The sequence below is a fragment of the Carlito syrichta genome, unplaced genomic scaffold (genome assembly GCF_000164805.1).
Source record: "Carlito syrichta isolate Samal-C Ts95f unplaced genomic scaffold, Tarsius_syrichta-2.0.1 Scaffold304002, whole genome shotgun sequence".
In the NCBI taxonomy this organism is placed as follows: Eukaryota; Metazoa; Chordata; class Mammalia; order Primates; family Tarsiidae; genus Carlito; species Carlito syrichta.
The window spans coordinates 193,570-208,653 of record NW_007248098.1 but is presented as its reverse complement, the minus strand read 5'-3'; the positions used below and the strand labels follow the sequence as shown (position 1 = coordinate 208,653).

The window sequence follows — 15,084 nt, the reverse complement described above, 5'->3', positions numbered from 1 at the left end:
TTTGATTTATTGTAGAGATGAGGTCTCACTGCCCAGGCAGGTCTCGAACCCGCGGGCTCAGTCAATCCACTCATCTCAGCCTCCCAAAGGCGCGGGATTACAGGCTGAGCCACCGAGCCCGGCCTCAGTTATGTTTTTAGTTCTGCCTTCCTCCTTTCCAGATATAGCTACCAGGCAGAAGGAAGCCTTTATCAATCTGCTAATTCACCCAAAAGGTTCCCAGGACACCTTGGGTTGGAAATTTTCCAGTCAGTGAGTCAACATTGGATGACCAACGAAGTTATATGCTCTTTTGTTAATTATAATTTAATAATGTTTTCACTGAAGAAAATAAGTCTAATTATTTCAACAGTTTTTATGTCTTAATCTCTATTCTGTTATTGTTTAATATTCATTGAGTGTCTGTTCTATACCTCTGTATTAATTACATTTTACATGTTACCTGACCACACAAAAAATTAATAGCCAAGAATTTATGAGGAAATTATTTACTGAATACCTGTTTTGTGAAAGGTGGCATATTAAACACTGACATGCTATAAAAAAGAAATAAAAGGCATGGTGTAATTGTCCAGTGCCTTTTGCATCCCAGAAGCTGAAGAGTTTAAACATAGACACATGAAACATGGGAAGAAGGTGGAATAACACAATAAGTGGATAAACTCAGAGTAACATTGTAGAGAGCCCGTAGTGCCAAAGTGACCTAAGCTAAAGCAGAAATCTGCTAGAAGAAATGCTCTGTATTCTATAGACCCTTTAGGGACCTCATACAAATGATAGAAAGTGTCTGGAAAAAAATCTGTTTCATTTTCCCCTAAACTGGATATAAAGATATGTTGTGAATATTTTGAATGTGTTCTTTGGTAAACTGTATTCAGTAGCTAGCACATACATGTGGTCCAACTGTAAAGCAGAACTGTGGCACAGGTAAGTTTGTTTTTATCCCAGTCAGTCTCCTAGGCCCATCTGGTTTGCCTTGTGCTCCCCACTCACCAAACCCTGAAGGACTACACGTGAGCAGGAATGTGGCATCTCTCCGAGTCAGATAACATCTACTACCTCAAAAATGTGCATTCATGCAAAGCAGTGACTCCAACACAGGCCTACAAGTCTAGGAAAGAAAAGCCCCATGCTCTTTATTATTATTATTATTATTATTGCTGAATGGATAGAAATTGGAACCATTTCCCCTGAAAACTGGAACAAGACAAGGTTGCCCACTTTCACGCCTCCTGTTCAGCATAGTGTTGGAAGTCCTAACTAGAGCAATCAGACAAGAAAAGGAAATCAAGGGTATCCAAACAGGAAAAGAGGAAGTTAAGTTATCCCTCTTTGCAGACAACATGATCCTATACCTTGAAAACCCAAGAGAATCTGTCAAAAACCTCCTTGTACTGATAAAGGACTTAGACTCTTGATTTTTTTTGACTTAGACTCTTGATTCAGACCCCATCAGGAAAGAAATAAGGGTCCACAATGTACTGCTCTTTGAGTGACAATACATGTTGAAATATTCTCTAACAGCATCTTTTGTGTGAAAAGGTTGGACAATGGATGAAAAGTTTCCTCAGATCCAGGAGTGTCCACCAGCAGTTTTGGTAATCATTTTTTCCCATTACTGATTTCCTGTTTGAGTTAAAACACTCCTGTCACTCTTCAGCACCCAAGCTTGTAGTTGCTAATTGATTTTCCACTCTTCTGCACAATGGAGTGACAGGTTTGATGGGCACAATTAGAACCACCTGCTACAAATTACTTATTTCTTTTGTTATCAGGCAACTGTTCCTGGTCTAGGACTTTTAACACTTTGTGGAATAGAGATGGGAAGAAAAACAGATCTTTAGTGTTGAATAACACATTTTTATTTGCTTTATTGATTGTTAGAAAACTTTTTTGAGCCTTGCCACTTTGTTTCCAGACAAAGCATGAATGCAAAACTTGAGTTCCAAAGTTCCAGTGGATAACTGTCTAAATGCATGTATATCTAATCTTGAATCAATGAGCCTTGGAATATTTGATACAAAATAATCTCATGGCATTCAGTTTTATAATTTTTTGTCAAAAGTAATAAATCTTACAATATCTCGTTTTCTCCTAGATTTAAGTGTGCATTGTTTGCAAGCATGTTTACAGTTCTGCTCTTTCCCTCAGTTTGCCATATCTCCCAAAACACTTTTGCAGTTAATATTTTTAATTGTGGTAAAATATACATAACATATACATAAACATAAAATTTACCAATTTAGTCATTTTTAAGCGTGTAGTTCAATGGCATTAAGTACATTAACATTATTGTTCACCCACCACCATCATATATACAGAAAATTTTTCTTTTTTTTAATTTTTAGTTTTAAATATGTGGGGTACAATTCGGGGTTAAGTATAGAAATGATGATTAGGCAGGTACGGGATCTGCCTGGAACTCGGAAGCTAAGCAGAAACTTTTTCATCCTCCCAAATGAAAACTCTTTACCTGTTAAACAAAAACTGCCTGTTCTCCCCTCCTTTTAGCCCCTGACAATTACTACTCTTTTCTATCTCTGAGTTTAACTATTCTAAGAACCTCATATAAGTGGAATTATACAGTATTTGTTTTCCTGTGTCTGATTTATCTCACTTAGCCTGTCACCAAGATCCATCCATGTTGTAACATATGTCAGAATTTCCTTCTTTTTAAAGGCTGATTAATATTCCATTGTATGTGTATGCCACATTTTATCTATTTATCCATCAATAGACATTTGGGTTGCTTCCATCATTTGACTATTGTGAATAATGCTACTAAGAACATGAATGTACAGATATATTGGGAGTCCCTGCTTTCAGTTATTTGGAAGCGAAATTGCTGAATCATATGATAGTTTAGTTTTCAATTTTTTGAGGAACCATCATACTATTTTCCATAGAGGCTGTACCATTTTACACTCCCTCCAACAGTGCATAAGAGTTCCAATTTCTCCACATCCTGAATGTTTGCTATTTTCTGGTTGTTTTTGTTTTGATAATAGCCATCCTACTGGGTGTGTAGTGGTATTTCAATATGGTTGTGATTTGCATTTCATTAGTTGATTAGTGATGTTGAGCATCTTTTCATGTGTTTATTGGCCATCTGTAGATCATCTTTAAGAAAAGTCTATTCAAATCCTTTGCACATTTTTTAGTTGGAGTGTCTGTTTTTTTCTGTTGTTTAGTTGTAGGAGTTCTTTATATATTCTGGGTATTAATCCCTTCTCTGATATATGATTTGCAAATATTTTCTCCCATTTTGTGTCTTGCCTTTTTATTCTGTTGATAGTGTCCTTTGATGTACAAATGTTTTCAATTTTGATGAAGTCCAGTTTATCCATTTCTTATTTTGTTGCCTGAACTTTTGTTGTCATATCCAAGAAATCATGGCCAAAAGGAATTTCATGAGGCTTTTTCTCCATGCTTCCTTTTAAGAGTTTTATAGGGGCAGCTGTTATGTTTAGGTCTTTGAGCTCATTTTATACATGGTGAAAAGTAGGGGCCTAACATTAATATTTTGCAGGTGGATATCCAGTTTTCCCAAGTTGTTTAAAAGACTGCTATTTTTCTTTTGAATAGTTTTGGCACCCTTGTCAGAAATCATTTGACATGTATGCAAGGGTTTGTTTTCAGGGCTCTCTATTCTGCACCATTGGTCTATGTGTTGGTCTTTATGCCAGTCACACTGCTTTGATTATTGTAGCTTTGTAGTAAGTTTTGAAATCAAGAAGTGTGGGACTTCTAACTTTGTTCTTTTTCACAATTGTTTTAGCTATTCAGAGTCCCTTGAAAGTCCATATGTACTTTAGGATGAATTTTTCTGGTTCTACAAAAATCTCATTGAAATTTTGATAGGGATTGTATTGAATGTATAGATCACTTTGGGTAGTATGGGCGTCTTAGCAATATTAAGTCTTCTAAGCTGTTAATACAAGATGTCTTTCCATTTATTTGTAGTCTTTAATTTTATTCAGCGACATTTTCCAGTGTTCAGTGTACTTTCATTTCTTTGGTTAAGTTTATTCCTAAGTTTGTTTGTTTTGGGGAGTGGAATCATTTTCTGAATTGCCTTTTCAAATTTGTTCATTGCTAGTGTACTGAATTAATTTATTTGTTCTAAAAGTTTGTGTGTGTGTGTGTGTGTGTGTGTGTGTGTGTGTGTAAGGTAGTTAACTTTCTTTATAAAAACACATTTAGTTATTATCTTTTTAAAATTATACAATATAAACATCCTCACTGGTACCGGTTCAAGTAAGCCAGAATAATATAGTCTAAAAGTGAAGGCACCCCCTTACCTCACCTTCTTCTTCCTCCACCCTGCCTCTCCCTAAAGGTCACTTCCACTGGCAGTTTGGAATTTGCTCTTCCAGGTTTATTTATGATGTCTATAGTAAGTACATTTTCTAAGTCTATCTTTCTTTTGTAATCTTTTACAAGAAACAATATTCAAATCAACATTTCTAGTTCCTGGGGGAAAGCCACCAGAAACCTCTGATGATTTGTGTCAAGATGTGTGTCTCCCATTTTAAAACTACTGATAGTCTATTTTCATTCTTTGGTAAAGAACAGAGAAAGAAATTGATCATTTTTATATTAGTTCAGGAACAAAGTCAATTATTTGAAAATGGAATGAAAAATATTAACAATTGTGTCATTGGGAGAAATCCAGTTGCTGTTACTTAATTCAAAGCTGTTCATCCCAACCTCCTCATTATATATAAAAGACTACTACTATTTTTTTACTGAAATAGCTCTAATGAAGCTACTTCCAATGTATTACTTTCTTTTTGATCCCTTGTTTTAGGTAATACAAACACAGTCATTATAGTACTGTTGTCGGCTAAGTATGATGTTATTCACAGATGAGAAAAATCTTTTTCAACTACACTGACTAAATCGATGAAGAAATATAATGTTCAATTAAAGATTAAGTATAAAATACCTTCTTTTTGAAGCGTACAGTTTTTGAAGTACAAAATATTTATCCTTAAAGGAAAAAGTTTGTTAATGCATGCTAAAAATGTATTGCTACCTTCAAATTGTATTTTTAAATTAAAATGTAATTAATTTAAAATGAGCAAATTTTTTGTCAGACTTATAAAATTCAAGAAATATTTTTTTGTTTACACTGAACACACACTCTTGATTTCTTTTTTCTTTTCTTTTCTTTTTTTTTTTTTGAGTCAGTGCTCTCTATCACTAGGCGGAGGGCAGTGGCATGATCATGGCTCACCACAACCTCAACCTCCTGGGCTCAGGTGATCCTTCTGCCTCAGCCCCCAGGTAACTGAGACTACAGATGCATGCCATCACACCTTGCTAATTTTTTAGTTTATTGTACAGATGAGGTCTTGCTATGTTGCCTAGGCTGATCTCAAACTCCTGGGCTCAAGGAATCCTCCCACCTCAGCCTCCCAAAGTGCTGGGATTACAGGTGTGAGCCACCAGACCTGGCCCAATTTCTTATCTTTTTTTAAGAAGTTGATTTCTTTCTGATTTTAAGAATTATTCCCCCCAAAAGTTTAATCTTCTAAGTAGGTTTAAATAAGCAAAATTTTTAATTACTTGTTTTCTTTGAAGAATAACAATTTTTATTTTACTGAATTCCAGCATGCTATCCTGGTTCAAATAATAATATGAAAAAATGAACATATAGCTATTTTTGTTTTCTTAAGTCATACCAAAATTTGAATGAAACAACCTCAGTGAAACCAGACAAAAGGCCATATATTATGAAACTCTGGAATGGTCTCCTATGAATAATTCTAAAACACAAGCCAGAAAAAACTTTGAAAGGTCATCTGCTCTATTACTGTGAGCCAGAATTTTCACAACCCTTTTAACGTTTGAAAACAGAGTTACAAAGAATATAAAATGTCCTCCTGTTTCTTTATAAGTTAAAAACAGATACTGAAGAGATTGTATGTAGTTATCCAGACTTAATTTTCCTAGAATGTATGGCTTAGGAGAAAGACATATTTGCTGAAATACTTTATTAACAGTGCCATCTTCTAAATGGGACCAAGAAAACCAGAGTTTTGTTTTGATTTAGCAGTTAGGATTTAATGCAAAAAAGTATTATATGCAACTGCTTAGAGGTATACTTGCCAATTTAAAAATCAGAAGCCTTTATTGTTTTAAGCAATGATAAATGAGGATAAAATATCAAATCAGAGTAGACTAAATAAATCTACAATTACAACTCTACAATTTGCCAGGTGCAGAGGCTTACACCTGCAATCCCAGCACTTTGGGAGGTAGAGGCAAGAGGATTGCCTGAGTTCAGGAGTTTGAGACCAGCCTGAACAACATGGCGAGACCTCATCTTACAATTAAAAAAAAAATAGCCAGGCATGGTGGTGTGCATCTATAGTTCCAGCTACTTGGAAGGCTAAGGCAGAAGGATTACCTGAGCCCAGCATCGATGTGGCCATGAGCGTGCCACTGCACTCCAGTGTGGGTGACAGAGTGAGACTCTGACTCAAAAAAAAAAATCTATAGTTAACAGGGGACAAAAGCAAAATATCATGAATATTGATATCCAAGTTCAAGTTTACAGACAGCATTAATTATTTCCCTGCATTGTCTGATAAATGCCATAGTAGAAGCTAACGGAAGAGCCAGCAACACCCCTGGGTGTAGAACCAGCACAGAAAATAGTGGTCCCAGTCATAGCAATATTTTGCTGGCTTCTAACTCTACAATTTCAAGACCAGGTGAGGGTGATACCCATGCTACTCTACCTCAGAAGAGGTCAAGAATAACAGACTGCATGTTACGAGAGACCAACAGAAGTGTGAGGAACATTACAACCAGCAGATAGGCAATATTTAGTCTTATATTCCTTCTTTTTGAAGCACATTTTTGCAAGGTTAAAAAAAGAATTTCTCTAATTTTAAAGTGTGCTACTTAGGTTATTAATAGAGAACCTGCAGAAAATATTTACTAAAGCCTGCTGAAAATCCATATCCCCTGCAAAGATGAATACCATAGACACCTAAGATCTCTAAATGTTGCTAATTATGTCCATAAGGCACTTTTTACTTATTTTTATTCTTTTTTTCCTCCCCTATTTCCTTTGAGACTCCTCTTTTCTTAAGTGACCCCATTGCTTTTGCTTCCCTTGATAATTAAGGATGCACAGAAAAAAAAAAATCCAAAATTGGATGAAAGCTCTAATGTGCTTTCTTCTTAGGTTTCCCAGGTGATGGCATCAGGCCTTTCCTTTCTCAGCGACTCAGCAGGTCTGACCAGAAGTCACCACTTTTGAAATGTGTCTCCTTTAACCTAATATGTTCTAAAAATAGCTTTCTCAAGACAGTTTCACACATAGCTGAAAAATGCTAGTTAAATCTTAATACATTTTTCTTAGTAGGTGTGCATTTGGAAGCATTTATACAAGTGTTCTAGCTTCTGCTTTTGATGTGTTTATACTGGAAAGGGGGCATTGTCATCAATCAATCATGGATTACCAATTCATTTCGTTGTTTGGGAAATATGTTAGTGGGTATACTGCCTTGGATTTGGTACTAGGTTTTTATATTTCTCTTCAGTGAAAATGCAGATTTGAACATGTCTGAATAAGCCAAGGCGTACCTGTGCTTGTGAACATAATGATTTGGAAGACACAAAATTGCTACTCCAATCCCTGTTCCTTTCTCCCCAGGCAAGCGTGGTGCAGTGGTGAGGGTGGTACATGTGAACTCAGTCTTAATAAATGCTCATTCAGAAAACCTGAGTATCCTTTCTCCTCCCTCCTGCTAAACCCCACTCCATACGCATCATGACATGGTGTGTGGTATGTGGCCTAATTACAAAGTAGGCCACATCTTACACCAAGAAATATATTACTGTCCTTGTGAACTTTCCTACCTGTATCCTGAAACTGAGGCTGGACCCTATCCTTTGAAAGAATTAAGCCCCATCTGTAAGAGTCAAATTCTCCTCACTCATGTATTTCTGGGAATTGCACTGACATTTGACATGTATTAGTAGAGTTCAAGGTCTTTGGGTATTTTTCTGCTCCATGGTCTAAAGAATTAATGAGAAATCCTTACTCTGGGCCATTCTGTGCAACTCATTATGTTTTAATGACATTTTTTATTGCTCAGAAACTTAATATAACCACTTCTTTTTCCCCTTCTTAAGGTTTGAACAAGCTTTTATTACCAGTTTGATCAGCGGTGTGGTAAAAACGAAGGACAGTTATTTTTGGATAGCTCTTCAAGACCAAAATAATACAGGAGAGTACACTTGGAAGGCAACTGGGCAGACCCCGGAGCCAGTGCAGTACACTCACTGGAACGCGTACCAACCCCGTGAGTAGAGTGCATCGCATCACCGACTCTTCCTCACCTCCTGCTCCTGTTTTCTTTGCCCCAGATTTCTTCGGCCCCTTGGTACACCTCCTTTGATTCTTTCTTAATGTTTTCTTAATGCCTGAATCAACTAAAATGATCACCACAGGTTCATTTAGGGGAGGCAACATGTGGCTGGTCAATTTTTTTTTTTAAAGAGCCAAATTCACTTTTATAACAAACCCATTCTCACTATACTGACCTGGTCATTTTAAAAAGTATAATCCATATAAGTCATTTGGCATACAAGGGGGGATCCCCCCCTAAAAAGAAATGGAATTATTTTTTGGAGGGTGGGCCCCTCATAGTACAGGCTTCTCCTGCTAGGCAAGTGTTCTAGGAACCCATCGACATTGGTATACCAGCCAGCATTGTTGTAAGAGGCAGCGTTTGGCTTCAGTGAAATTTTTTTTGGAGATTCTTTCAATCATTTTACCCATTTCATGATGAATGATTACAAGTGCACCTGCCCACACCTTGCTGAGTGTTCAGTAGTTTTTGACCAATAAAACTACTCCGTTCTCCATGGCCTCCGTTCCCCATCCTACCTGTTCATCTGAGCTCACCCTAAGTGACTTTTTTGTTTCCCCGCTGAAAGCATTCCTCAAAGGGAATTGTTTTGCTGATGTGAAAGAGGCCAAACAAAAAGCTACAGAAGCACTAAAGGCATCAAAATTGATGCGTTCAAAAAATATTTTGAGCAGTGGACAAAGCATCTCGATAGGTATCAAACAGAAACTACTTTGAAAGTGACTGAAGTTTAAACATGTAAGAATAAATAAATACACATTTTTATATCCCTTTTAAAGTCTTTCTTCTCATTCTCCCTCACTGTCCAAGAATCTCAGGATCTTACTCAGTCCAGAGTGATCGGTTATACTTCTAAGTACCGTGGATGGACACACCTGTGGTAGACACAATTTCAGAGCTAACAACTCTGTGAGTTCATTCTCATATGCTCAGCTCTGGATCTCAAAGCATGAAACTGTGCCAGGGTAGCCGGGACCAAAAAAGCTGATGACTTCTGCTATAGCTTACACTAGAACCAGTCTCTGTGGAAAAAACTTAAAACCCTTGAATTAAAGGTAGGGTGACAGCCTAGACCCAACACCCTCCTGTACCTCAGGGTGAGCTCCTGTGTAGATGTCTTGATCTCTTTCTTGTCCATGGATTTCAATCAGGGCAACCCCAAGAGACAACAGGCAATAGGTTACCTCTAGGTTTGTATCTTGAGGAAATGTGTTAGAGGACTGAGGCTCTTCCCTCCCTAAAGGTTGTAGACTCTTTATGCAGATTATTCAATCCTTGAAGATCTACATAATCAAGGTAAAGAAACATTGTTTACTAAGTCACACAGGGAGGAATAGTACCTAGTGGCCTCATACAAAAACATAAAAGAGGTCATACAGGTCTTTTTTCTCATAATTATGTAAGTCCAGTCCAGGGTGGATTGCTAATTTCAGCTCTAAACAATGGTTAGCAATGTGCTACTGGTTTTTAAAATTAAACCATTAAGTCATGAATATATTCTCACTATAGATAATGTGGCCAAGAGTCCCATTTACCCCGAAGAGTTTCAATTTATGTCTATGATCCCAAAGCAATTAATAGCAGATACTTTTACTCTAAATTTTCCAGGTTTAGATGATAAGTTATATAGATGCTCTAATTACAGAGAAGTACACTAAGTAAAATGTGGAAGTTCTTCATTACATCTTTCTCTTCACCTCCCTGACATCAACACACTTTCCTTTTCAGAAATAATCACTGCTAACTGGTGAGATCCTGCTGGTGTCTGTCTATGCATTTGCATGCATATATGTAATTTTTGAATAAAAATAGGATTGCAAATGTCTTTCTTTTTATTTTTTTGAGTCCAAATGTCTTTCTTTTTATTTTTTTGAGTCTACTGCTCAGTTTGCTAAAGTGCAGTAACACAATCATGGCTCACCACAGCCTCTACCTCTTGGGCTCAGGCAATGAGTAGCTGAGACTACAGGCACATGACATCACACCTGGCTTACTTTTTATTTATTTATTTATTTTTGTAGAGACTAGATCTTGTTATGTTTCCTATGCTGGTCTCAAACTATCCTCTCACCTTGGCCTCCCTAAGGATTACAGGCATAATCCACCACACCTGGCCTAGAATTGCATCTTTCTGTTATTTACTTTTTTTCATTTAATCTGTCTTGGAGAACTTTCCACATGAATATTTATAAGTCAACATTTTAAACAGCTGCATAGAATTTCATAGTATGTATAACTCACAATTTGCTTTTGAGAGGTATTAGGTAAAATTTATTTTCTTTTCTGCTACAGAAACATTGCAACAAATATCTATATATAGATGCCTTTGTTCATAAGTATGAGCACAATGGCCTAAAGTAGAACTATTACTAAGGCATTATCAGTTTACAACCTTATCTAACTTAAGGGAAGGTTAGTTTTGAAAGAATAAAAGGGTCACTTAGAACACTATGCTAGCAGGGTGGTGGCTCAGCCTGTAATCCCAGCGCTTTGGGAGGCTGAGGTGAGTGGATTGCCTGAGCCCACGGGTTTGAGACCCGCCGGGGCAACTTAGCGAGACCTCATCTCTACAATAAATCAAAAATTAGCCGGGCGTGGTAGCGCGCGCCTGTAGTTCCAGCTACTCGGAAGGCTGAGGCAGAAGGATCGCCGGAGCCCAGCAGGTCGAGGCTGCGGTGGCCGGGAGCGGCCACTGCACTCCACTCTGGGTGACAGAGTGAGACTCCAACTCAAAAACAAAACAAACAGAAAACAAAACAAAAAAAGAACACTATGCTGATTTTGATACCACACATGCATAAAATTTTTCGTACACTCACGCACACTGGGACTCCGCCTCCATCTTCCCAAGAATTTCGCACCACCTTTTTTTTTTTATCCAGTCCAGTTTTGGTGGATAGCATGGTTGGTTCCATGTTTTTGCTATTGTGAGTAGTGCTGCAGCAAACATGCATGTGCAGGTATCTCTTGTGTAGAATGATTTGAGTTCCTTTGGGTATATTCCCAGTAGGGGAATTGCTGGATCATATGGAAGGTCAATGTCTAGTTCTTTCAGAAGTTGCCACACTGTTTTCCATAGAGATTGAACCAGTTTGCACTCCCACCAGCAGTGCAGAAGCAGTTCCTTTTCTCCACATTCTTGCCAGCATCTGTTGTTTTAATAATGATGACCATTCTTATTGGGGTTAGGTGGTATCTCAGTGTGGTTTTGATTTACATTTCTCTGATGATTAGTGAAGCTGAGTGCTTTTTCATATGTCTGCTGGCTGCCCATGTATCTTCTTTTGAGAAGTGTCTATTCATGCTATTTGCCCACTTTTTATTGGGGCTGCTTGCTTTTTTTCCTTTTGGCACATTTGAGTTCCTTGTAGGTCCTGTATGTTAGGACTTTGTCAAATATACTGTTGGCAAATATTTTTTTCCCATTCTGTGGGCTGTCTCCTTACTCTCTTGATGGTTTCTTGTTTTGCAGAAGCTTTTCAGTTTAATGAGGTACCACTTGTCTATCTTATCTCTTATGGCATGAACATCTGGAGTTTTGATCAGAAAGCACTTAGTTTCTGATCAGAAAGCACTTGCTTATTCTGATTCTCATAAGAGTATCTCCTGAATTTTCTAAGATTCTTCTAGTTTGAGGTTTTACTTTTAAGTCTTTGATCCATTTAGAGTTGATTTTTGTGTATGGTGATAGGTAGAGTTATTATATTCTAATAAAAACTTCTCCATGTCTACTATTTGTCTTTTAATTTTTCTTGTGGTATATTTTGTTACACAAAAATTTTAAACTTTTTCATAGTAAAATATGTTTATATTTTTCATTTAGCTTTCAGATTTTTGTATTTTCTGAAGGTCTTCTTCAACTGAATATTTAAAATATATAGTATTATATTTGATTTTAACATTTTTACAGTTTTTTTAAAATGCATAACTTTGCTTGATCTAGAATGTGTAAAAGTGTGTTCCAGGGAATATCTCATTTTAATTTTTCTAGATAATAACCAGTTTTCAACACTATAATCTAATTAAATCCGCCCTTTACCCACTGATTTGAAATACCATAATTAACATAAACTAAATTCTGATTTCTTGTTTCTGTGCCAATAGCACTATAGTAATTCAAGCAATGTGACATTGAAAGAGAAATAGAAATTAAAATAAGATCAATGTAGCTGAAAAGAGATCAGTCAGACAATAATACCATTTATTCTATTGTCCTTTGTTTGGGGTTCTTTTGTAAAAATTATTAATAGATGTTGAATTTTACTCAACACTCTCTTGATTCAGTTGAAACAGTGCTAAGGTTTTCTCCTCTAATATGTTGATGTAACAAATTACTTTATTATAATAAATCATCTTTGTATTTTTGGATAAACTTAGCTTAGTTATAATATATGTTTTTAATACATATTTGAATTAGTTTACTAGTACAAACCTTACATTCTATAATGTACAAAAAGAAAAGCCCTGTAGATTTTGATATAGTTAAAATTCTGATTCAGTAGATCTAAGGTCAAGTCCAAGAATCTGCATTTTTTAAAAAAGCTCTTAGGTAGTACCTATGTTTTAGGTATACAGATCAAACTTTGAAAATATTTTAAAACCACTAATTCAGCTTCTATAATGCTTATAAGACTATTAAGACTTTCTGTTTCTTTCAAGGTACTGCTTGGGTTGCATCCCACAAGATTTCATAGTGTTTAACAATTTTTAAATTTAGAATATATTCTAATTTCCAGTGTGAATATGATATTGACACTTGAATTAATACAAAAAGTTTTTTTTTTAATTCCCCAAAGTACAGGCATGTCTAGTTCTTTTTGTTGTTAACATCTGATTCAATTACATTGGATCAAGAAATATGGTTTGTTTGGTGCCTATCCTCTCAAATTTAAACTTGGTTTTATGGCCTTACATATGATCAATTTTTGTAAATATTTTACATATGGCCAGGCTCAGCCTGTAATCCCAATGCTGTGGGAGGCCAAGGCGAGTGGATTGCCTGAGCCCGCGGGTTCAAGACCAGCCCTGGCAACTTTGCGAGCCCTCGTCCCTACAATAAATCAAAAATTAGCCGGGTATCGTAGCGCTCCGGTAGTTCCGGCTACTTGGAAGGCTGAGGCGGAAGGATCGCCAGAGCCCAGCAGGTCTATGCTGAGGTGGCCATGAGTGTGCCACTGCACTCCAGTCTGGGCGACAAAGTGTGTGAGACTCCAACTCAAAAAAAAAAAATTTCATGTGTACATGAAAAGGATATGGATTTTGCTTTTGCTACATATGATGTTTTTTTTCTTTTCTTTCTTTTTTTTTTGAGTTGGCGTCTCACTCCATGACCCAGACTGGAGCACAGTGACACGCATGCTCACGGCCACCCCAGCGTTGACCTGCTGGGATCCGGCGATCCTTCGTCCTCAGCCTTACAAGCAGCTGGAACTACAGGCTTGTGCTACCTACCATGCCGGGCTAATTTTTGATTTATTGTAGGGACGAGGTCTCACAAAGTTGTCTGGGCTGGTCTCGAACCTGCAGGCACAGGCAATCCACTTGCCTTGGTCTCTCAAAGTTCTGGGATTACAGGTTGAGCCACCCAGCTCGGCCTTGCAATGTTTCAAATATGCCAGTAGGTTATGTTAAATGCATAGTTCAAATCATCTATAATCTCATTATTTTCTGCTTACTTGTTCTATCGATTACTGAAAGTGTTAAATATCTCCACTTTGATGGCGAATTTGTAAATGTCTCCTTGTACTAATCTCAATTTCTTACATTACATATTTTTGAGTCTATGTTATTAAGACATACTATGCAAGTTTAAAATTGCTGTATCTTCTCTGTGGTATCAAAATCAGTATAGTAATCTGAATGACCCTCTTCTTCTTTCACAATTATCTTTTCCTTTATTTTTTAATTAGTATTTGCCTTGTTCATATATTTTTATTTTTTAACTTTTAATCTTTTTGTGTGCTTATAGTTAATGTATCACTTATAAACAGGATATCAAAATTTGTAAAACCTTATTCATACAACCTTTGTTTTTAGCTGTAGAATTTGACTCACTTATATTTTTTGTGATTATGTATGTCATTTGATTTATTTTTGCCATTTTATTATGTCCTTTCTGTATGTCCTATGGATTTTGTTGTTATTTTTTCTTTCTTGCCATTCTTTGAATTGGTTTTTCTTCTTCTTTCCTCATTTTATTTTCCCCCTTTACTTATTTGGATGTTATATTCTCAGAGTGTATTCTTTTAGTTGTTATAGTAGCTATTCAACATGCATTCTTAGCAAAATCAACAATATCAAAAGTTAATCACTATCTTTACTCTCATCTTTAAAATGGCTCCCAAATTATATTTGCTATTGCTGTCTAGTTTTTTAAAAGTCTTATCTGTTTCATATAGAAAATTTATTATTATTATTGTTGTATGTGCAGTCAATATTTGTTTAGATGTATCCATATACTAACATGCCATTTCTTCTGTGATCTGGGATGCCTTGAATTTGGGATCCTTTTCACTGAACTCCCTCAACCTGAAGATGAGTGATTTTATACAACTCTGGAAAATTCTCAGGTGTTATCTCTTTAAATATGACCTCTTCTCCATTTTTTCCTAATATTTCCTTTTATCATTCCAATTACTCAGATTAAACATTCTTACTCTGTCCTCCATGTCTGTTAACATTCCTATTATAT

The 15,084-nt window shown here is 36.4% G+C and overlaps 1 protein-coding gene across 1 annotated transcript in view; it reads left to right on the top strand.

Annotated features, from left to right (window-relative positions):
- PLA2R1 (phospholipase A2 receptor 1) overlaps window positions 1-15,084 on the top strand; it is a 130,845-nt gene that overhangs the window by 53,047 nt on the left and 62,714 nt on the right. The window contains exon 11 of the mRNA XM_008059349.2: window positions 8,155-8,324. Within this exon, the coding sequence (XP_008057540.1) occupies window positions 8,155-8,324 (170 nt within the window). The remainder of the gene's footprint in view (window positions 1-8,154; window positions 8,325-15,084) is intronic.